The sequence below is a fragment of the Gadus morhua genome, chromosome 4 (assembly GCF_902167405.1).
Source record: "Gadus morhua chromosome 4, gadMor3.0, whole genome shotgun sequence".
NCBI lineage: Eukaryota > Metazoa > Chordata > Actinopteri > Gadiformes > Gadidae > Gadus > Gadus morhua.
In genome coordinates this window covers 24384188-24407327 of record NC_044051.1, presented here as the reverse complement: position 1 = coordinate 24407327, position 23140 = coordinate 24384188, and the positions used below count along the sequence as shown (strand labels likewise).

The 23140-nt window shown below is 45.6% G+C and overlaps 1 protein-coding gene across 1 annotated transcript; it reads right to left on the bottom strand.

Annotated features, from left to right (window-relative positions):
* Positions 1-9282: 9282 nt before the first annotated feature.
* LOC115541699 (uncharacterized) lies at positions 9283-21988 on the bottom strand. The gene is made up of 5 exons (XM_030353544.1): positions 21827-21988; positions 21520-21646; positions 10897-11045; positions 10279-10437; positions 9283-9552 (listed from the first exon to the last, which is right to left on the bottom strand). The coding sequence occupies exons 1-5, from the start codon at positions 21986-21988 to the stop codon at positions 9283-9285; spliced, it is 867 nt and encodes a 288-aa protein (XP_030209404.1).
* Between the last annotated feature and the right edge of the window lie 1152 nt (positions 21989-23140).

The window sequence follows — 23140 nt, the reverse complement described above, 5'->3', positions numbered from 1 at the left end:
CTTGGAGACCCTGAATGGAGTCCTGTATGGGGCTCCAGTAGGGGACTCCGTAGTTCTGCTGGGTGACTTCAACGCCCACGTGGGCAACGATGGAGACACCTGGAGAGGCGTTGTGGGGAGGAACGGCCTCCCTGATCTAAACCCGAGCGGTCGTTTGTTATTGGACTTCTGTGCTAGTCATGGATTATCCATAACAAACACCATGTTCGAACATAAGGGTGCTCATAAGTGTACCTGGTACCAGAGTACCCTAGGCCGAAGATCAATGATCGATTTTGTGATCGTGTCATCTGATCTGAGGCCGCATGTGCTGAAGCCGCGGTGGCTAGCTGTGGCCTCAGGGTCTTAGGCTCCTCAAGGGGCGGTAACCCTCGGACACCGTGGTGGACACCGGTGGTCAGGGAAGCCGTCCGATTGAAGAAGGAGGCCTTCCGGGATATGATATCCTGGAGGACTCCTGACTCGGTTGCAGGGTACCGACAGGCCCGAAGGGCTGCAGCTGCTGCCGTGTCGGAGGCTAAGCAGCGGGTGTGGGAGAAGTTCGGAGAGGCCATGGAGAAGGACTTTCGGTCGGCACCAAAGTGTTTCTGGAAGACTATCCGGCACCTCAGGAGGGGGAAATGGGGAACCATCCAAGCTGTGTACAGCAAGAATGGGACTCTGTTGACCTCAACTGAGGAGGTCGTCGGACGTTGGAAGGAACACTTTGAGGAACTCCTGAATCCGAATAACACGCCCTCTATGTTGGAGGCAGAGCTCGAGGTTGATGGTGTTTCGTCGTCAATTTCCATGGTGGAGGTCTCTGAGGTAGTCAAACATCTCCGCAGTGGCAAAGCCCCAGGGATTGATGAGATCCAGCCAGAAATGCCAAAGGCTCTGGGTGTTGAGGGGCTGTCATGGTTGACACGCCTATTCAACACACACACACACACTGTAGAGTATGTTTAAGTTTACTTTGGCCCTGAACACCTAACGTACATGTTTAAGAATGTATTTAATGTGATTAAGAGTTAGATGACGTAATGATAAGATATTTTAGAGTAGGCTATAAGAAAAGTGTTGATATGATGTCTGTAATATCGAGTTATTAACTGTTAAACTCCTTTGTTGGTTTCGCGCCGAACGGCATTAGCGTGAAATGGCAGTTGGCCCGTTCGCACAGTATATTATTGTGGAAACACACACACTGTAGAGTATGTTTAAGTTTACTTTGGCCCTGAACACCTAACGTACATGTTTAAGAATGTATTTAATGTGATTAAGAGTTAGATGACGTAATGATAAGATATTTTAGAGTAGGCTATAAGAAAAGTGTTGATATGATGTTATATAATTAAATGTTTAGTCGGTTTGTTAGACAGGCAAATCCATTGTAGTTCCGACTGTGGTGTAATGTTAATTCCCTAGGTGCTGGTTATTGTCTTGTTATGGTTTATTGTGGTTTAAAGCCAAAATATGTTATTTCTATTATAGGAACAGAACTGTATTTAATTGCATTGTTAGATAGCTCAAAACAACCAGCGAATAAGCTGAAACAGGAACTTTAACTTTAATGAGGATTTTGATAAAAAGGAGTTCTGTATTGATTTTAAGGTGGAGAGAAACGGTACATGTGAGCCTCACTTTTTATTGCACTTTTTATGTTTGATTTGCAAAGAGAACTTACAAAGGAATAATAGACAATTTAACAGGCACTTTAACGAGGGAAGAGTTTATATTTATTTATTTATTAATGTGTTATTCATGATAATTGTGAAATAAAGAGACGGATTTCGGAGACCAAGCAAGAGCAGTGCCGCTTCAGTCCTTGTAACCCATGTTACCTGCTTTTCAGGGAGTCCGGTCTCAACTCTATTTGTTACCCCCGTCCTGGCCACTTGGGACCGTCCTGGCCACTTGGCTCCTGACATCTGTTTCTAGATCTTACACAAGATGTGTAAGATCTAGATCTATGTGTATGTAAGTATCTCCCCAATGTTTAGAAACAATGAATCAGTGAGTATAGATATGGAGGGATAATAGATGGGGGTTGCAATGCATGGGCATAGGGGTAGTGGTAGAACATGTGGCCACAATGGATTGGTTGAATGTCAACTGCGTTCACAGTGGGACGTAACTGGTAGGCAGGCTGGCCAAGGGAGGGGTATGTGAACACGTAGCCAGGTCTCCTTTCTCTTACTGATTGTCTAAGCACGACTTGGGGTTCAGGCTGCGGTTCTGGGGCACCTTCCTCTTTGTGAGTCACTTGAGGTTCCTCTTGTTCAGTGTTATACTGAGCCTGACCCATGTCCTGTTGAGACTGATTCCTGTCCTGCTCACTTTCACTGTTTATATCAGGCTCCTCATTATTGACATCTCTCTCGTCCATGACATTTTCCACTTCTCTTTCCAGTTCCACATTGTTTCTCTGTCTGATCGGAGTTCCACTCGGTCCAGGTCTGCTTCGAATTGGGCTGGTAACACTTGACCTTGGTAAGTTTCTCTCAACTCTTTCCACAGGTACCCGCAGCCAGTAATGAGACACACCCTCCTCTTCAGAGTCACTTGTCTCAGAACTCTGTCTCTGTTCTGTGGGCTTCAGGGGTTCAGAGTACTTTTTGGTTTTCTTTTGTGGCTTGGGCCTATTCGTGACTTGGTTTTGAGGAGGCTCTACCGGTAGGTCGTTTACTTGGAGCAGCAGGTTTCGATGTAGGGTGCGGACGGGGCGACCTCCCGTCTCTGGGCTTATTCTGTAGACAGGATTATCCCCAATCTGCTCTCTCACAATGTAGATTATCTTCTCCCAATATGGCCTGAGTTTCCCCGGCCCACCTCTCTCATTGAGGTTACGTACCAGGACTCGGTCTCCAGCTTGAAGAGTCACACCTTTGCTCTTTTTGTCATAGTGAGCTTTCCCTTTGGCACTTGACTTTTGGCTGTTTGCGTTTGCTATTCGATAAGCCTCAATCATCCTTCCTGCCCATTTTTCCGCATAGCCTGTTGGTGTTTCATCTTCTTCCTCTGCTATTAGACCAAAGAGGAGATCAACGGGGAGGCGGGGATGACGGCCATACATTACCATACATACCAGTGGATATGTGGGTACAAGTTTTTGACTGTGGGAGGTTCGGTGTGGGAGTTATAGCCCCAAACGTGTATTCCTTGGTATAGCGCCACCTAGTGACCGGCGTGTCTGGATTTTGTTATCTGAGTAGCGGTGCCGGACCTGGATGTAGTCATGCAATTGGCGTGTCGGCACCATTTACGGTTTGGGCTGTGGTTCCACTTTCACGGGGAGGTAGTATAAAAATCCTTACAAAAACAATAGGGATCCAACCTGTTGGCTTGGACCCCTAATAATAACTAGAACTGCAAGCAGTTATGCAGGGGTCCAAGAAGTGTGCCTTTCGCCGGCACAACGCGCAAGAAATGTGCATTTCGCCGGCACAACGCGAAGCAAGTATTCAAAACGTTACCGTGAACAACATGTGGATATAAAGGTTTTGACTGTGGGAGCTTCGGTGTGGGAGTTATAGCCTAAAACGCGTTTTCAGAACATTCCATTGGCCAAATAGGAGATAGACAATGTCGTCGTTTTTTGGCGCCGCCCTGTTGGCGAAATTTTCCCAAGACAATTTTCCTTTGCCAAAAACTCCCGCCCACATTAATAATTCTTGGCCATATTTTCTATATAGACTCGGGTTTGCCCCTTGATGGTTTCCCTTGACTTTGAAGAACATTCCTTTTGCCAATTAGAAGATATACAATTTCCTCGTTTATTGCGCCCCCTAATGGCGAAAAATTCCGTTTTTTTTATTGAACGCCATTAAGGGTAACACCGACATGTGTCTAAAATTTGGGCTTGATCCGATGTCTAATTTTGGTATTTTTAGAATTTTTGCGTTTCGGCGTAAAACGTAGCTAATAAACCAATGTTCAAAACGCTACCGTTTCGTCGTCGAGGGTCGGATCAAAAAAGTGTTCGAGCTTTCTTTGCGTGTGCGTCTGAAGATGCCGTGTGCAAAGTTTGGTGTCGATTGGTCAAGAAATGTGGGAGGAGTAGGGAAAAAACAGTTTTGCGGTTTTCGCGATTTTGCGAAAAAAAATTATAGACGCAAATGGGCGTGGCCTATGCCAAAAGATGCAGCAGACTCCAGTGAATATGTGGTTACAAGATTTTGACTGTGGGAGGTTCGGTGTGGGAGTTATAGCCCCAAACGCATCTTTCCTTGGTATAGCTCCACCTAGTGGCCGGCGTGTCTGAATTTGGTTATCTGAGTAGCGGTGCCGTACCTGGTTCTAGTCATGCAATTGGCGCGTGTGCACCATTTACGGTTTGGGCTGTGGTTCCATTTTCACGGGGAGGTAGTATAATAATAATAATAATTACAAAAACAATAGGGATCCAACCTGTTGGCTTGGACCCCTAATAATCCTTACAAAAACAATAGGGATCCAACCTGTTGGCTTGGACCCCTAAAAATCCTTACAAAAACAATAGGGATCCAACCTGTTGGCTTGGACCCCTAACTAGAACTGCAAGCAGTTATGAAGGGGTCCAAGAAGTGTGCATTTCGCCGGCACAACGCGACAAGAAATGTGCATTTTGCCGGCACAACGCGAAGCATGTGTTCAAAACGCTACCCTGAACCTGTGGATACAAAGGATTTGACTGTGGTAGGAGTAGCGAGAAGTCAGTGTAGCGTTTTCGCGGCGAAATTTTGTAGAAGATATACAATTTCCTCGTTTATTGCGCCCCCTAATGGCGAAATTTTCCGAATTTTTTATCGAACGACATTAAGGTTAGCACCAACATGTGTGTACAATTTGGACTTGATCCGATGTCTACATTTGGATTTTTTGGGATTTTTGATATTCCACGTCTAATTTAGCTCATAAACCAATATTGAAAACGCTACCGTTTCGTCGTCGAAGGTCGGATCAAAAAACTGTCTATCATTTCTTTGCGTGTGCGTCTGAAGATGCTGTGTGCAAAGTTTGGTGTCGATTGGTCAAGAAATGTGGGAGGAGTAGCGAAAAAACAGTTTTGCGGTTTTTGCGATTTTGCGAAAAAAAATTATGGACGCAAATGGGCGTGGCCTATGCCAAAAGATGCAGCAGACTCCAGTGAATATGTGCGTACAAGTTTTTGAATGTGGGAGGTTCGGTGTGGGAGTTATAGCCCCAAACGCGTATTCCTTGGTATAGCGCCACCTAGTGGCCGGCAGGTCTGGATTTTGTCGTCTGCATAGTCTTCACGTACCTGGATCTAGTCATGTAATTGGTGTGTGTGCACCATTTACGGTTTGGGCTGTAGTACCACTTTCTTGGTAGGAAGTATAACTAGAACTGCAAGCAGTTATGCAGGGGTCCAAGAAGTGTGCATTTCGCCGGCATAACGCGACAGGAAATGTGCGTTTCGCCGGCACAACGCGAAGCATGTGTTCAAAACGCTACCCTGAACCTGTGGATACAAAGGATTTGACTGTGGTAGGAGTAGCGAGAAGTCAGTGTAGCGTTTTCGCAGCGAAATCTTTTAGAAGATATACAATTTCCTTGTTTATTGCGCCCCCTAATGGCGAAATTTTCCGAATTTTTTATCGAACGACGTTAAGGCTAGCCCCGACATGTGTGTAAAATGTGGACTCGATCCGATGTCTAATTTTTTTTTTTTTTTTTTTTTTGATTTTCCACGTCAAATTTAGCTAATAAACCAATATTCAAAACGCTACCGTTTCGTCGTCGAAAGTCGGATCAAAAAACTGTGGGCTGTGGACCCACTTCTAGGGGGGAAAAATAATAATAATAGGAAAAATCCTTACAAAAACAATAGGGATCCAACCTGTTGGCTTGGACCCCTAACTAGAACTGCAAGCAGTTATGCAGGGGTCCAAGAAGTGTGCATTTCGCCGGCACAACGCGACAAGAAATGTGCATTTCGCCGGCACAACGCGAAGCATGTGTTCAAAACAAATGGGCTTGGCCTATGCCAAAAGATGCAACTGACTCCAGTGAATCTGTGGATATAAAGGTTTTGACTGTGGGAGGTTCGTTGTGGTAGTTATAGCCCAAAACGCGTTTTCAGAACATTCAATTGGCCAGTTAGGAGATATATTATTTCGTCGTTTTTTTGCGACCCCTTGTGGCGAAATTTTCCAAAGACAATTTTCCTTTGCCAAATAACTCCCACCCACATTAATAATTCTTGGCCATATTTTTTATATAGACTCGGGTTTGCCCCTTGATGGTTTCCCTTGAGTTTGAAGAACATTCCTTTGGCCAATTAGAAGATATACAATTTCCTCGTTTATGGCGCCCCCTAATGGCGAAATTTTCTGAAATTTTTATCGTACGACATTAAGGCTAGCACCAACATGTGTGTACAATTTGGACTCGTTCCGATGTCTAATTTTGGATTTCTTTGGATTTTGATTTTCCACGTCTAATTTAGCTCATAAACCAATATTCAAAACGCTACCGTTTCGTCGTCGAAGGTCGGATCAAAAAACTGTGGGCTGTGGACCCACTTCTAGGGGGGAAAAATAATAATAATAGGAAAAATCCTTACAAAAACAATAGGGATCCAACCTGTTGGCTTGGACCCCTAACTAGAACTGCAAGCAGTTATGCAGGGGTCCAAGAAGTGTGCATTTCGCCGGCACAACGCGACAAGAAATGTGCATTTCGCCGGCACAACGCGAAGCATGTGTTCAAAACAAATGGGCTTGGCCTATGCCAAAAGATGCAACTGACTCCAGTGAATCTGTGGATATAAAGGTTTTGACTGTGGGAGGTTCGTTGTGGTAGTTATAGCCCAAAACGCGTTTTCAGAACATTCAATTGGCCAGTTAGGAGATATATTATTTCGTCGTTTTTTTGCGACCCCTTGTGGCGAAATTTTCCAAAGACAATTTTCCTTTGCCAAATAACTCCCACCCACATTAATAATTCTTGGCCATATTTTTTATATAGACTCGGGTTTGCCCCTTGATGGTTTCCCTTGAGTTTGAAGAACATTCCTTTGGCCAATTAGAAGATATACAATTTCCTCGTTTATGGCGCCCCCTAATGGCGAAATTTTCTGAAATTTTTATCGTACGACATTAAGGCTAGCACCAACATGTGTGTACAATTTGGACTCGTTCCGATGTCTAATTTTGGATTTCTTTGGATTTTTGATTTTCCACGTCTAATTTAGCTCATAAACCAATATTCAAAACGCTACCGTTTCGTCGTCGAAGGTCGGATCAAAAAACAGTTTTGCGGTATTCGCGATTTAGCGAAAAATATTCATGGACGCAAATGGGCGTGGCCTAGGCCAAAAGATGCAACAGACTCTAGTGCATCTGTGTGTACAAGTTTTTGGACTCTGGGAGGTGTGGGAGTTATAGCCCCAAACGCGTATTCCTTGGTATAGCGCCACCTAGTGGCCGGCGTGTCTGAATTTTGTCGTCTGCCTAGAACTCACGGACCTGGATCTAGTCATGCAATTGGCATGTGTGCACCATTTACGGTTTGGGCTGTGGTACCACTTCTAGGGGGGAATAATAAAAATCCTTACAAAAACAATAGGGATCCAACCTGTTGGCTTGGACCCCGAATAACTAGAACTGCAAGCAGTTATGCAGGGGTCCAAGAAGTGTGCATTTCGCCGGCACAACGCGACAAGAAATGTGCGTTTCGCCGGCACAACGCGAAGCATGTGTTCAAAACGCTACCCTGAACCTGTGGATACAAAGGATTTGACTGTGGTAGGAGTAGCGAGAAGTCAGTGTAGCGTTTTTGCGGCGAAATTTTGTAGAAGATACACAATTTCCTCGTTTATTGCGCCCCCTAATGGCGAGATTTTCCGAATTTTTTATCAAACGACATTAAGGTTAGCACCAACATGTGTGTACAATTTGGACTCGATCCGATGTCTGATTTTTTTTTATTTGGGATTTTGGATTTTCCACGTCTAATTTTGCTCATAAACTAATATTCCAAACGCTACCGTTTCATCGTCGAAGGTCGGATCAAAAAACTGTTCTTTGCGTGTGCGTCTGAAGATGCCGTGTGCAAAGTTTGGTGTTGATCGGGCGAGGAATGTGGGAGGAGTAGCGAAAAAACAGTTTAGCGGTTTTCGCGATTTAGCGAAAAATATTCCTAGACGCAAATGGGCGTGGCCTAGGCCAAAAGATGCAGCAGACTCCAGTGCATATGTGTGTACAAGTTTTTGGACTCTGGGAGGTTCGGTGTGGGAGTTATAGCCGCAAACGCGTATTCCTTGGTATAGCGCCACCTAGTGGCCGGCGTGTCTGGATTTTGTTATCTGAGTAGCGGTGCCGATTCTGGATCTAGTCATGCAATTGGCGCGTGTGCACCATTTACGTTTTGGGCTGTAGTCCCACAAGTACGGGGGGAAGTATAAAAAAAATCCTTACAAAAACAATAGGGATCCAACCTGTTGGCTTGGACCCCTAAAAATCCTTACAAAAACAATAAGGATCCAACCTGTTTGCTTGGACCCCTAATGAATGAATGAGCAATAGCAAAAAAACAAATACAATACACCCACTGAATAATGCTTTATCTATACTCTGTCACCCAGAGTATAGTTTCACAAATCAGACAAGCAGCATTTTAGTTTTACCTGTAGTAGTTCAAAGTGAATGATCTCATTACTGGATAGAAGCTGAAACGAATAGGTGGAATACTTGCAGCTGTAGCCTGTAGAATGTAATAGTGTAACAACATGTGAGTCTTCCTTACTATCCAGAGAAAAACATTTCCAACAGTCTTACAATCCATACCTCCATGTTATTGTATTAAAGAAAAAAAACACACTCACCTGGTGAGTCAGACCTGGCATCTCCACACAGCTCTATGGACTCGCCTTCAGCCTTTTGTCCAATAAGTCGCCTGATGAGATTCTCATGATGATCTTTGTATGCAAAGTGTACTACTGGAATAAGGTAGTCGGATTGGATGGAGTAGTACTGCGATTTCTTCAAGAGTTGCAAGTTTAGGATGCTGGCCCACTCGTGTACTTCAGTGAAAGTTGTTCCAGAGAAAAGCGTAGCAGCGGAAACAAGCAGGTTATTCTGTGCCATTCCTCTTGCATCAGGACATGATGCCCACTTGCCATGATGATTATTCAAACATGTCCATTCAATCTTTAGTTGGCTGCCTGTACTGCCCTACAAAGGCAAAGTGCAGTAACTACGCCAACATTGAAACTGAGAAAAATGCCTTCAAAGTATTCATACTGGCCGGCCAAACCTGTTTCAGGTACAATAGTGGTGATACTCTCAATTAATACCTTTATAGGAAGAAAAATAGTTTTGTCACTTTTTTATCCGTGATTTGTGCGGCACATATATGGCATGTTCTAAACAGTTGCATGATGCTAGACTCGTTCACAATCCATTTTCTTTCATCCCACTCCCCTTGCTCTTCTGAGGCACTTGAACTGGAGGTTTCACTTGAACTTGACTGTTGACTGAGGCTGAAGCTCATGTCTTTTGGGTCATCCTCAATGACTGAGGAAATGCTTGTGTCCATTTGAAGCATCTCAGTTTCACAATCATCTGGCTGTTGAAAAGTGAAACAAAGGAATACTTACAATTATAGTGATAACTAGAAAATGCATTTCCTGCAGAAAATGTGCTGTAGTGCAAAGTGAGGTTGAAAATATGTTTTAATAAAGCCACATAGATTAAGACATAAAGAAACGTATGTCTTAAATCAAGTGATGGGGTTTGAACAAAAGTTCAAAAGTCTAAATGGAGTAAACAATGTAAACATTTAAGAAAATGGAAATGGTTGAAAACAAATAGAGTGACAGCTGAATGAAAAGCGCAAAGCATTGCTAAAAATGCAGAAATGTAAAATAAGTGTGTGTGTGTGTGTGTGTGTGTGTGTGTGTGTGTGTGTGTGTGTGTGTGTGTGTGTGTGTGTGTGTGTGTGTGTGTGTGTGTGTGTGTGTGTCCCAATCTGTCAGGACAAACTGCCCAATCTGGCAACACTGCTGAACGTCCGAAAATATTAAACAAATCTGAAAAAGAAGCGCGCGATTCCAAGCTATTCTGAATATTTTAAAATTTGAATGGAGTCTAGGTGAAAGATTGAGGAAGGAGATAGGTCCCAGTTTGTAGAGATGAAAGAAAGAAAGAAAGAAAGAAAGAAAGAAAGAAAGAAAGAAAGAAAGAAAGAAAGAAAGAAAGAAAGATACAATAGTTGAGCGCTGCATGCAGCACTCACCTAATAAACATTGTATCACCACAAGTAAGGTAACAATATAGTAACAATATAGCTTACAGATAGTGAGAGCCTCTCCCTGATCACAGGGAAAGCAAGGTAACTGCCAGATAAGGACTTCCTTGGGGATTTATTGGATTGGTGAGGCCGTGGCTGTGGACTGGTGAGGACCAAGGATATGCTGGAGGTAGAAGGCTGGTCCACCACACCGCCAACAGCCTGTAACAAGTTGTAAAACACAACATCTCATCAACATTACTGACACAAATATTGTTGTTATGATGGCTCAGACTGCCATTTGAACGGTGGTTCAAGCGATTATGTTATGCATGGTCGCCTGAGTATATAATAATACAAGATATATAATATAGGCTATAGATATCTATATATTATATATCACGGCCAAAATCACGGCCGTATGATGCCCATGTCTGATCTAACCTCTGTGGATACCCCATCAGCTCTCTTTAGGAGACGTTACGATCAAAAAAAACATTTTAAAAACGCTATTTTAGGTCAAAATACTAGTAGGCCTATAGACTAACTTCAGAATCATCGTCAAAAACATCAAGCAGCAACAACGATCTCGCTGTTTTGGTCCGTGTAACCTTCAGTTCGAGTCAGATGTTCAACCTAAACTAATCATAAACATAACGTTGTACATGATGTCTAGCTTACCCCGAGGTCTTCTTCGTCTAGCGTTGGTCCACAAAGCGTCGGTACAGCTGCCCTTTTCAGATGCAGTCTCTTCGGACACTTCTTTCGATGACTTGTTGACTGAAGGTAGTCCTCAGGCCGAAAGTGAAAGGCGCAAACGCGATGGTCAGCTTCCCGAAGTACATTTACAGGGGTGTTTATGTCAAACCCGAGGAATGAAAGCCACAACTTTCTGACTCTATAACTGTTAGGGGTGTTGAGAGGAAGCCGATGACAACTCCTTTTTCTTGATATATTCCCGCAGTTTCTGACCGCACAAATTCTTCCCATAATCGACTGCACGGTAACCACAGCTGATGCCTTGGTTTTGAACTCGACAGAAAATGAAGTTGAACGTCTTCTTCTTATTATTATTATTATATATTATTATATATTATATTATTTATATATATACATATAGGCCTATATATATTATTAGTATTATGCTTCTTCTTCCTCTGGAATATTGTCGTCAACAGGTGATCGAACTGTGTAACCAGCTGTGTAACCATCGTAACGCAGCGAGCGGAAGTTTATATGCGGTTGTGAGCTATCTGAAAAAATAGTTCCAATTAGCAACTAACACGGATGGAAACCATATATTGCGCCGATAATTTTTTTTAAAACTTCACGAATGCCACTAACCACTCGGTTACTTGCACATTTTTTAGGGTTGCTGGGTTGACAGGTTGGTGTATGCACACAGACAACCATTGTGAAGCAGGCAGGAGCGATTCAAAATGAGCCAAATACCCGAGAAAGGACTAATAGTTCAAATTTCGGTGTTACCCACTCTATTTCATCCTAAACAAACCAGAAAGGGGGCTCAATGTTCAAAATACCGGAATTGTCCTTTAAGGATAACAGATGGATTAGCGCTACATCTGCTGGGAAGGGAACCTATATGCAAGGTTCTCAATTTAGATTCAGAAGTAGTGGGTTCACCTTTCAAATGCCACTGCTACGGCTGTAACGCTTTGATAAAACGTTAGCATTTGGTAGCATGATATTTTTTACTCTGATAAGTTGCGGTATACAGGTATACTGACTCATGTATCGTTTACGGTTTAGTGCATGACTTTGGGAACAGCGTGGTCCCAAGGTGGCTGATGGTAAACCCACCGATATCGACCTTTGGTTTTGGATAGATTGGTTTTGATTTCTCTTCCCAATAGATTGGTTTTATTTACAGATAGTTAAGGAAAGGAACTTCAACTTGGTTGCACCACAGCCTTGTTAGGTTTAGTTATCATTTAATGCGCATGCCTGAAGCAATGCGCAAGGAGGGATGTAAGTGTGAAATTAAATCAAGGTGGATACTGTAAATCAAAAATTTTAAATAGAAATGTCATGCCAAGGTTGAAATTAGCTCAGAATATGGAATGGGACACTCAAAACAAAAATCCAAAATCTGTGCAAGCACTAAATAGAATGGGTTAGATGCACTATCCATAGCACTACTGATTTATCACATGCAAGCTAATAGAATGACACAGCTATTCTTGCATAAAATGCTTACGGTTAGATTCATGCTTTCACTTACATTTCAAGAGTCCCATAAGTACGACGTAGTATTAGGGCCACACGTGAAGAAAAAAAATATTTTTGCCGTGATGAGATTAAAGTCAACATGTGGAAATTGAAATCGAAATGTCGAGAATAAAGTTGAAATCTCATGTCGACTTTAATCTCGACGTGTCGGCTTTAAACTCGAAATGTCGAAAATAAAGTGGAAACATCATATTGACTTAAATCTCGACGTGTCCATTTTCCGTTCCTCTGTCAGCACGCAGACGCTCCGGGCATCCTCCCAAGCGTGCAGCGGATGACACGAAGTAGTCGGCAATAATCCTGGGGTCATTGTTTGTGGCGTAGACCGCCATCCAAACAATATAGCGACTAAAACCTTCAATGCAACCACTGATGGAAATGCCGTATGGCTTTAGTTTATCGTACGCATCCATATGCCAGAGTGCATTTCGGACCTTTGCTGTGATATTGCCTGCGCCTCAGACGCTGGGCACGCCTTTGCTCCACAGCCTCAGGATCAAGCATCTTGATCAATTGTCTTACTGTATTTTGCGACACAACACAACCTTTATGTATTGCACGGAGGTGCAACCATCTGTATCTTTGCATCTAGAAGTTAATAGAAGAAATATGTTTTTGAACAACTGCTGTACATGAGTTTGTATTCCAACTAGAGAAATAAAGTTCCAGAGCCAGATGCAGACACACCTGGAGCCTACAAACTACTTTAGGATCAGACCCAGCCGAGCAAGGAGTAACAGCCACAGGATGAAATCAAATAACGGCAGGATTGGAATCGGTTCTGTTTTGGTGGTACATCATTAGCAAAAATGTTATTTGGATAAATTACATATACAATAATCAGCAGAAGTTTGTACAGTTTTCCACGAATAAGGAATATATAGATATGGACATTTTATTGACAGAGCAAAGAGGGGTGTATGGGATGATAGGCACAACATGTTGTACTTTTATCCCCAATAACAGCTCCGGATGGGTTGGTGGCCAGGGCGCTGGCACGATTACAATCCCTCAGTTGTTTACAGGTTTCTTGCTGCCAACACGACAACGATTGAACGCCTGAAGGAGACTCACGGTGTGCTAGTAACCTCTCTATGTGAGCCGCGCCCTTGACCAGGAGGGACGAGCGTTGGGTTCATGAATTACAGGTCCCGATGATGTTACGTATTTTAAACACATAAGCTGCCCCCACATAGCCACTAGGAAGCAGGATCGAACACACAAGCTGCTTTACCCTCACATAGCCACTAGGAAATAGGATCGAACACGATAGTTACATATTGTAACTCTAGATTCTATGAGTATAGGCGCAGCCTTTTAAGGCTGGGGCCTGCCCGTAATTCCGACGCCTCATTGTTCCGACGTCTCAATGTTCCGAAATATTTCCCATTAGATCGACATGTCACTATTCCGACGGTTCAATGTTCCGAAAACGAAACCCATTGGTCCGAAGGTCCGTTAGTCCGACTTTTCAAAAAGGAGGCGCATTAGGCCGACGGTTCAATATGCCGAATAGGAAAAAGAGTTTTATACCTCGCTCGCTCCCTCTCTCTCTCACTCTCACTCTCACTCTCACTCTGTGTGTGTGTGTGTGTGTGTGTGTGTGTGTGTGTGTGTGTGTGTGTGTGTTCGTGCCCGTGTTGAGAATTAGACCTCCGCTCTCTGTCCATGGTGCTGCAACACCGTGTCGAAATGAAGTGAAGCGTTGTCTTTTTGCCCTCCAAAATTCATCGTGAACGTGATATGTAGGCCTAGGTTGTATTTTGGAGACAGAGAGAGAGTGAGAGTGAGATTGAGAGAGAGGGAGCGAGCGAGGTATAAAACTATTTTTCCTATTCGGCATATTGAACCGTCGGCCTAATGCGCCTCCTTTTCGAAAAGTCGGACTAACGGACCTTCGGACCAATGGGTTTCGTTTTCGGAACATTGAACCGTCGGAATAGTGACATGTCGATCTAATGGGAAATATTTCGGAACATTGAGACGTCGGAACAATGAGGCGTCGGAATTACGGCATGGCACCTTAAGGCTATCGCTATTGGGTTATCCCTCGGCGCGAGCCGTAGCACTGAAAAATTTGTAATCCCCGCCCACCAACAGCGCGGGCCTCAATTACGTCTGCGTGCGGCGTGCCTCAACGACGTCCGCATTTCGCAGATATAGTCGGGCACCGGCGGACGTTCTGCTCCCAATAAACAGCTTTTCTTCAGCTATTTAAAGGACAATGAGGCCGACACTTAAAAGGCTGCACCTATACTCATAGAATCTAGAGTTACAATATGTAACTATCGTTCTATGTCGTATAGGCTTCGCCTTTTAAGGCTATCGCTATTGGGTTAAAGGGCGAAGCACGATATAGTCTATGCCTCATTGGTCCCGATCAGTACAAGAAACACAGCTACCTACGCGCTAGTATCATGCGTCAGACGTAGCATAACATACATCATGCGTCTAACGGCACGTAATCAACGAGCAGCTCCAATGTGTCTGATAAGACACAAGAGCTCTCAGCATGAATATTTGACTCCTCCTCACATTGTCTAATATGCGAGGGGAATAGTCACACAATCACACTCACTCTGACAAAGCACCTAGAACTGAGTGCATCATAGAGAGGCGCGACATGTCTCTTAGGTATGAGGGGAAAAACGGTCTGTCTAGTTACTGGACCAGATAAAATGAGACGGAGAGGTAATAAAGTCTGTCGGCACGAGGACCTTGGATTTATTAAGTAAAGTGGCAACGGTTATACAGAGTCATAAAGCGTGAGAGATCGAATATGTCTAAGTCCCTAATCAGCGCTGATGGTTCGTCCAGAGCTTCGCCTCCGTGGAAGGTCTGCTTCAGAAGAAGATGAAGAGTCTCTGTGTGATACAGTCTTATGCTGTATCTTCCTCGTGATGAGGTGTGTGCGTTTGAGATGTGTATGGTTCTGTGTGTTATTGCTTGACCTTGGCTCCCAGGCACTAGTATATGCATGTGTATCTTCTTGTGTTCCTCCTCACAGGGGAGAGCTTCAGAGTATCTCCTGTTTGTGGCTCTCCCGTTCTTGAGGATGACTGGTGCATTGTCTGAGTGTTTACCATCTGCCTGGAGGAGAAATGGGGCCTTGGCTCTGGCCTTGACCTGACTATATTCTCATGTATGTGTTATGTGTTAAAAGTTGACTATATTGTAAGGTGACTGCCATGTGATGTGCTCATTAGGCTAGGGTAGGAGTTAGCTATATTTATAATGTACATGTGATGTACTCAGCAGGTTATTTTGCCCAACAGGTACAACCGAATAAAAGAGCATGGGGAAGCCCAGGAGGCTGCTGTGCAGATATCCTCCATAGGCATCCCTCTTTGCAGAGCGACAGAGGACGATATTGCTCTGGTCGAGTGAGCTCTGATAGTCTTAAGCGGCTCTGCCCCCGCTGACACATAAGCCTGTGTGATAGCATCACACAGCCAATGCAACAGCCGTTGTTTCGTCAGGGGGAGGCCCTGGGGATGTTCTCTGTATTGCACACATAACTATTGAGATTTGCGCAAAGCCTCCGTGCACTTCACATAACAGGCAAGCGTGCGTATGGAGCACAAGAGATGGGCTGTTGCCTCCTCTTCAGATTGATGAGGAGGGAGTAGGGATGGGAATCGAGAACCGGTTGTTGTTTAGAACCGGTGCCGAGTCAACCGATTCCTTGGAATCATTAGCAAGCCTGCTTAACGATTCCGCTTATCGGTTCCGGTCGCGGCAAATGCGTCATGACGTCACACACACGCTGCTTTTGTTTTGGTTCAGAACGCAGAAAGTGAACGTAGAGACGCGTATCGGGCGAATTTTTCGCGAGAGAAAACCGGCGACGAGTTTTTGTCGTGATGACAGCCAATCAGCGTTCAACAGCGTGACAACTGAGTGACATGTGTAACGTAACAGCCAATCAGCGTTCAACCGCCAAACTCAGTGCAGTGCAGTCCGGGGTGATCTGCAGCATGGAGGAGAAAGTGATTGTTGCAGTTTGCAACTCCCGGAGCTCTATATATAATAGTATATAATATAACATAATTGTATATGTAATATCACGGCCAACAGCTCTGTGCGCCTCCGGATGGCCGTAGCGTGGGGAGCTCTCATAGGGAATGGGCTTCTCGGGGTTTGTTTACCGGCGTTGCTATTGTTTCCGGTCTTGTGTGTTCCAACGATTTAATAGGTAGGCCCATCTAATAAATCTCTGTCTAATCTAACTCATTTGAGTTGCCTAGTAACGGGGACGCTGGCGAGTCTAACGCCGCTCTGTATGGCTTGTTTTTATTCAGTATTTTCAATATTTCTCACGATTGCATTGAACATTTTTTATATTTTTTTGGTCTTTAGTAGTTTAGCTAAGTTTACTAGTCATATATATTCACTTTTCGCTTTTGTAAGTGCGCCAGTTTTCTTTATTTTTACGTGTTTTATACGTGGAGTCGTACAGTGGGTGGACGCTGTTGCCTTTTGAACGCTGCTGCTGCTGCTGCTCACCGGAACGTCTTTCTGAACATTTTTCTTTCGCGATTTTCTTTTTCTTTTTCTTACTAGTCTTTTAACTTTTTATCAGTTTTCTTTTGCTTACTTTCAACACCTTCTGTCTGAAACCCTTCTGGACCTCGGATCGGACTACAAAGTTAAGTTAAGTAAGTGCGTCGGTTTTCTTTCTTTCTTTATTTATTTCTGAACGTTAAACGTCTGCGTGTTTTGTTTTGTGTTTTGTGCGTGGAGTCGTGCAGCTGTTGGTGGATGACACCTGCTGGCCGGCTAGACTGCTGCTAACCCCCGGCGCCGTCCAACTGGCTTCCCCGTCTCCAGCGTAGCTACAACCGGCTTGCTCCACTCCTCTGCCTCCGCTGTGCTGGCTCTGTGGCTTCACCATAAGCCACAGAGCCCTGGAAACTGGTCCCTAGCTAGCCAGCTTGTGACCAGCTGGATGCTACCTGTCCGTGCCACTGCTGTCAGCTGTGCGGGACCTGCCTGCAGCGCTGGGCCATTGATTAGCTGGCTGCCGGGTGAGCCATTGCGGGGTGACTACATGCTAGCTGGCTGCTACAACCCTGCCCTCCGTCATCGTCCCCTGCTTAAACACTAGTATTCCATCTCCGAGCTCCTCCAATTATGCTCTTCACCATGCACTCCTCCCGGACACATCATATCCAACACAATCAAAGAACTCGGACTCCTTCGTCGGCCACGATATGTCCACAGAGGCAGCCGGAGGACGTTTGTTCACTCCGGCTCAGAAAATTCCATTTCCTCACTGTGGGCCAATCGGCACCCGCCAAAGACGCAACGTCATCAACATTACAACCACACCGTGCGCACTGTTTATCTCACTCCGCTACCCAGAGCTCCTCAACCTCTTACCAACAAAAACTCTTCTCTTCTGATATTTGCACTTCTAAACACCCGTTCACTTAATAAAAAAGGACTTCTCCTCAGTGAATTTATTTCTGATTCAGCACTGGATTTTCTCTGTCTCACTGAAACCTGGCAAAAACCCATGGACTATTTTTCACTCAATCAAGCCACGCCCCCTGGATACTCTTACATTGGCAAACCTCATCTGGATGGTCATTCTGGTGGTGGAATTGCCATCATCCATCGCCATGACACTAAAACCAGTGCAACCTCCATCCCAACCCCTTCTTCATTTGAATCCCTTTCTTTTAAACTGTCTGGTCCCAAGCCCCTGGTCATTGCAGTTATTTACCGTCCCCCTAAGCCCAACCCTGCCTTTCCCTCTGATCTATCGGCATTCCTTTCCCAGCTCTGTGCTATATCTCCATCCGTTCTCCTCCTGGGCGATTTCAACATTCATGTGGACTCCTCTGTCTGCAAAACCGCAATCAAACTTCTGGAAATCTTTTCATTCTTAAACATCACCCAACACATCGATTTTCCAACTCATAACAAAGGCCACACCCTGGATCTGGTCTGTTCCACTGGCATCACAATCAGTCACCTGGCCAGTAACAACCTCCACATCTCTGACCATCTGGCCATTACTTTTCAAACTCACACTCCCTCCCCCCATGAGAAGCAAAAACGCACCATCACTTTCCGCAACCTCAAATCCATTAACCCATCCTCTCTTTCCACATGTCTTTCTGAGTCCATCGCTAAACTCACCATCACCCACAACAACTCCCCCGACTACCTGGTTAACTGCTATAACTCATCCCTCTCATCCTGCCTTGACCAGCTTGCACCTGTTCAGTCTAAATTGGTCTCATTCTCCCACTCTGCCCCATGGTACACTGACGAACTCCGCCATCTCAAATCCAAACGACGCCAACTGGAACGGCTTTCCCACAAAACAGGACTTACCGTCCACCAGGAAATGTACAAACAACACCTCCAGCTATACAACGACACCCTGAACTCAGCCCGCTCCTCCTACTACTCAGGAATCATTCAGTCTGGCAGCAGCAATCCAAGGACCCTCTTCAACACCATTAACACACTCCTCAAGCCATTGGACACCATCTCTCACTCCTTCTCAGTTGAAAAATGCAATAACTTCCTATCCTTCTTCAATGATAAAATCAGCACAATCCACAGCCAGTTGACCATCGACCCCGCCCTACGTCCCAAACCGGATCCCCCCCTAACCACCGGTCAATCCTTCCCCACATTTGCTACAATCACCTCCTCTGATCTTTCCTCCATAGTCTCAACCATGAAATCAACAACCTGCAACCTGGACCCGCTCCCCACCACACTTCACTCCACCCTCATCACTAACACTTTAAACTCCTCTCTATCCTCCGGCCATGTCCCCTCCTCCCTAAAGCTTGCATCAGTCACCCCCGTACTAAAGAAACCCGGCCTGGATCCTGATTCCCCTAACAACTACCGCCCCATCTCCAATCTACCTTTTCTGTCTAAAATCCTGGAACGTGTTGTTGCCAAACAACTCATCACCTACCTTGACACCAACGACCTCTTTGAACTCTTCCAATCCGGTTTCCGCTCCAAACACAGTACAGAAACTGCCCTCCTCAAAGTGACCAATGACCTTCTGCTATCCTCTGACACTGGCTCCCTAAATATCCTCATCCTCCTTGACCTCAGTGCTGCCTTTGACACGATCAATCACTCCATTCTCCTCTCCCGTCTCCAATCCACCCTAGGCATCACTGGCACCGCCCTCTCCTGGCTTGGATCCTATCTCTCCGACAGACATCAATTCATCGCCATCAACAACTGTCAATCAGCCACTACTCCTCTCATCCACGGTGTCCCCCAGGGTTCTGTGCTTGGTCCACTCCTCTTCATTCTGTACATGCTTCCTCTTGGTCAGATCCTTCGTCACCATGGACTCCGGTTCCATTGTTACGCCGATGACACACAGCTTTACCTCCCCTCCAAAACCATCAGTCCTTCCACCCTCTCAACCCTCTCCAACTGTTTGACTGACATCAAGACCTGGATGCAAAACAGCTTTCTCAAACTCAACTCCAACAAATCCGAAATCCTCATCATTGGTCCTGACACCCTCACTCACTCCACTCTGAACTTCACCCTTAACATTGACGGCTCCACCATCACCCCCTCCACCAAAATCCGTAACCTTGGAGTTATCCTGGAACCCACTCTCTCCTTCCTCCCCCATGTTAACCATATTACCAAAACTGCCTTTTTCCACCTCCGAAACATCGCCCGCCTCCGCCCCAACCTGTCAACTACCGCTGCTGCGACACTCATCCACGCTTTCATTTCATCCAGGCTTGACTACTGCAATGGTCTTCTCTACGGCACCACCAACAAAAAAAAAAGTCCTCAAAAAACGTCAATATGTCCAGAACTCAGCTGCACGCCTCCTCACTGGTACCCGCTCCAGAGAACACATCACACCTGTCCTCCGTGAACTCCATTGGCTTCCAATTAAACACAGAATCAACTACAAAAATCTTACTCATCACAAGGCCCTCAACAGCCTAGCCCCCCCCTACCTTGCCGACCTCCTCCATCACCACGCCCCCTCCCGATTCCTCAGGTCCAATTCTGCCAACCTGCTACAAGTTCCACGGACTGAGCGACGGACTTGGGGTGATCGGGCCTTCTCAGTTGCTGCCCCACCCTTTGGAATTCACTCCCCTCCCACATCAAAGTATCTCCAACCCTCTCTTCTTTCAAATCTGCCCTCAAAACATACCTTTTCACACTAGCCTTCCCCACCTAACTCCCACCTTATTCTTCATGTTTAACCTCTGTTTTTCTTTTATTCCTAGTCTGTTTTACATAGTTTTGATAGGGCAATATGTAAAGCGTCTTAGAGTACCATATTAAGAGCTATATAAATGTCATTTATTATTATTATTATTATTATTATTAATCAATACTTCATTTTGTTTATGTCAGTTGAATCTTGTTACAAGTTGAATGCAAATGATCACTGTTAGCATTCCAAAAGGCACAAGCTCTTACTTGACAATCTTCAGTCTGTGTTTTTAGTTTTATTGCACATAATGATGGCTTTGGGCTTAAAAAGCCAAACGTATATTTTTTTGTCTAGACCAATTGATTTGAAAATATACAATTTCCTAATACTTGACGCACTTCTGATCAGATATTCAAGAGATTTAATACAAACAAACACATTTGTACTTATTTTTTCACCCAAAGAGAATCGATAAGAGAATCGATAAGGAATCGGATCGATAAGCAGAATCTGAATCGGAATCGTGAAATTCTTATCAATTCCCATCCCTAGGAGGGAGAGAGAAACCATTGAGTGTTATTACTCTCGATCTGAACGAGCTAGTAATACTCTTAGGTGTAAACGCCAGGTTTGGGCTTAATATGGCCGAACTGCCGTCCCCTTGTATTCTAAGACAAGAAGGGGCTACAGAGAGTGCAGACAGGTCGCTCACTCTCTTAGCTGACGTCAGGGCCAGCAGCAAAGCTGTCTTTGCTGACACAAACTTGAGGGGCACCCGGTCAAGAGGCTCAAATGGGGCTTTAACCAGTGTGCGCAGCACCAGTGTTAAATCCCATTGTGGAGTGAGAGAGCGGGTCTCTCTCTCCTCACACCTTTTAGGAAGCGCTTCATTAAGGGGTGACTAAAAACTGTTTTATCCCCGAAGCCTTCGTGGCATGATGAAACAGCATCCGCGTATGTCTTAACGATGCTAAAGGCCAGCCCTCTTTCCATCAGCGTCTGGAGGAAAGAGAGCACACGTGGCAAGGGGCAGGAGATGGGATCACAACCCCTCTCCGTGCACCATTTCTGGAAAGCCGCCCATTTAGCCGAGTAACACGCTCTGGTGGAGTCAGCTCTGGCACCCTGGATGGTCCGTACGACCTCCTGGGAGAAGCCGAAGCCCCTCTAGACACTCGCGTTCAGCTGCCAGGCCCACAAGCGCTGGCCGATCTCTGCGATGTTCGCTGCTCTGATGGAGAGCAAGTGCGTGTGCGCCCAGCATAACTGCTGTCTCGCTATGCTCAGCAGCTGTTCCGAGCGCACGCCCCCATTGCGATTTATGTATGCTGCTGTCGCCATGTTGTCCGTGCGAATCATTACGTGTTGATTCGTCAACAATGGGGCAAAGTGTTGGACCACTTTCAACACAGTGAGGAGCTCCAATGCATTTATATGCATGGTTACGGGGGGGGGGGCCAAACGCCGCCCACCACGTGAAACTCGCATGTTCCTCCCCAGCCCGACAGAGAAGCATCCGTGAACACCGAGATGTGTGACGTTGCTCTGCCTAACGGCACCCCTCTCGCAAGAGTTCAGGGATCGCCCCAGTGGGTCAAATCGGGGCCCACTGAATTGTCACTTTGCGCCGCCGTTGGCGCACCGGGTCGATGCGCAGGCAAGAAAACCATCTCTGCAGCCGCCTCATGTGAAGCAGCCCCAGCGGCACCACCGTGTGAGCGGCTGACATCATGCCAGCCTCATGACAGAGAGGGCTGTCAAGACGCTGCCCGGGGAACAGCGGCGGAGGAGAGACCACAGCGTCTCCATCCTCTGCTGTGAGATCCGTGCTCTCATTACAGCTGAATCCAGCTCTACCCCCAAATACATCACACTCTGTGAGGGGGAGGGGGGAGCTCTTCTTCCAATTTATGGCGAAGCCTAAATTCGACAGGTGAATCACCAGCTTTTTTGTTTGAAATGCTGCTTCCTCCTTGGAGCGAGCAATCAAAAGCAGATCGTCCAAGTAGAACAGTACTCTCATTCCTGTTCCGTGAAGCGGCCGGAGAGCCGTCTCCACGCACTTGGAAAACGTTCGTTGGGCTAGAGAATAGCCGAACGGGAGACATTCTGAGTAATGCTCTGAAAGCAGATGTGCAGCCTCTTGTTTTGATGCAGCTGTCATGGAAACGAGCCACGCTTGAGCCCCTGCCGCCACTGCAAGGGGAGGAGTCCTCCCCGCAGCCCATGGGGGGCTCTGCCCGAAAGGGCTGGGTGTGTTTGTCATTAGCAGAGGCATGCCTTGCCTGCTCAGCTTATGACAAGAGTGTAGCTTCCTCTCTCCTGAGCGTTGGGACGCGAGGAGGAATAACACTGACTGGGCAGTAGACTGCTGACACTGTGAACGAGCTGCGTGTCATTCGTAGACAGAGAGCTCGTTTTAGCGACCGTCTCACCACGTGTCATGCCAGGCATGACGTGGTGAGGGGAAAATAATGCAGGGCTGGCTCGATC

Excerpts from the sequence above, each read along its gene's own strand:
- LOC115541699 (XM_030353544.1), bottom strand. The coding sequence starts at position 21,988 with ATGGCGACAGCAGCATACATAAATCGCAATGGGGGCGTGCGCTCGGAA. Across the intron at positions 11,046-21,519 it reads AATGAAGCGCTTCCTAAAAG|CTGACCATCGCGTTTGCGCC; the intron begins GTGTGAGGAGAG and ends TACTTCGGGAAG. Across the intron at positions 9,553-10,278 it reads GGGAGAGGCTCTCACTATCT|CCAGATGATTGTGAAACTGA; the intron begins GTAAGCTATATT and ends ACTTTTCAACAG.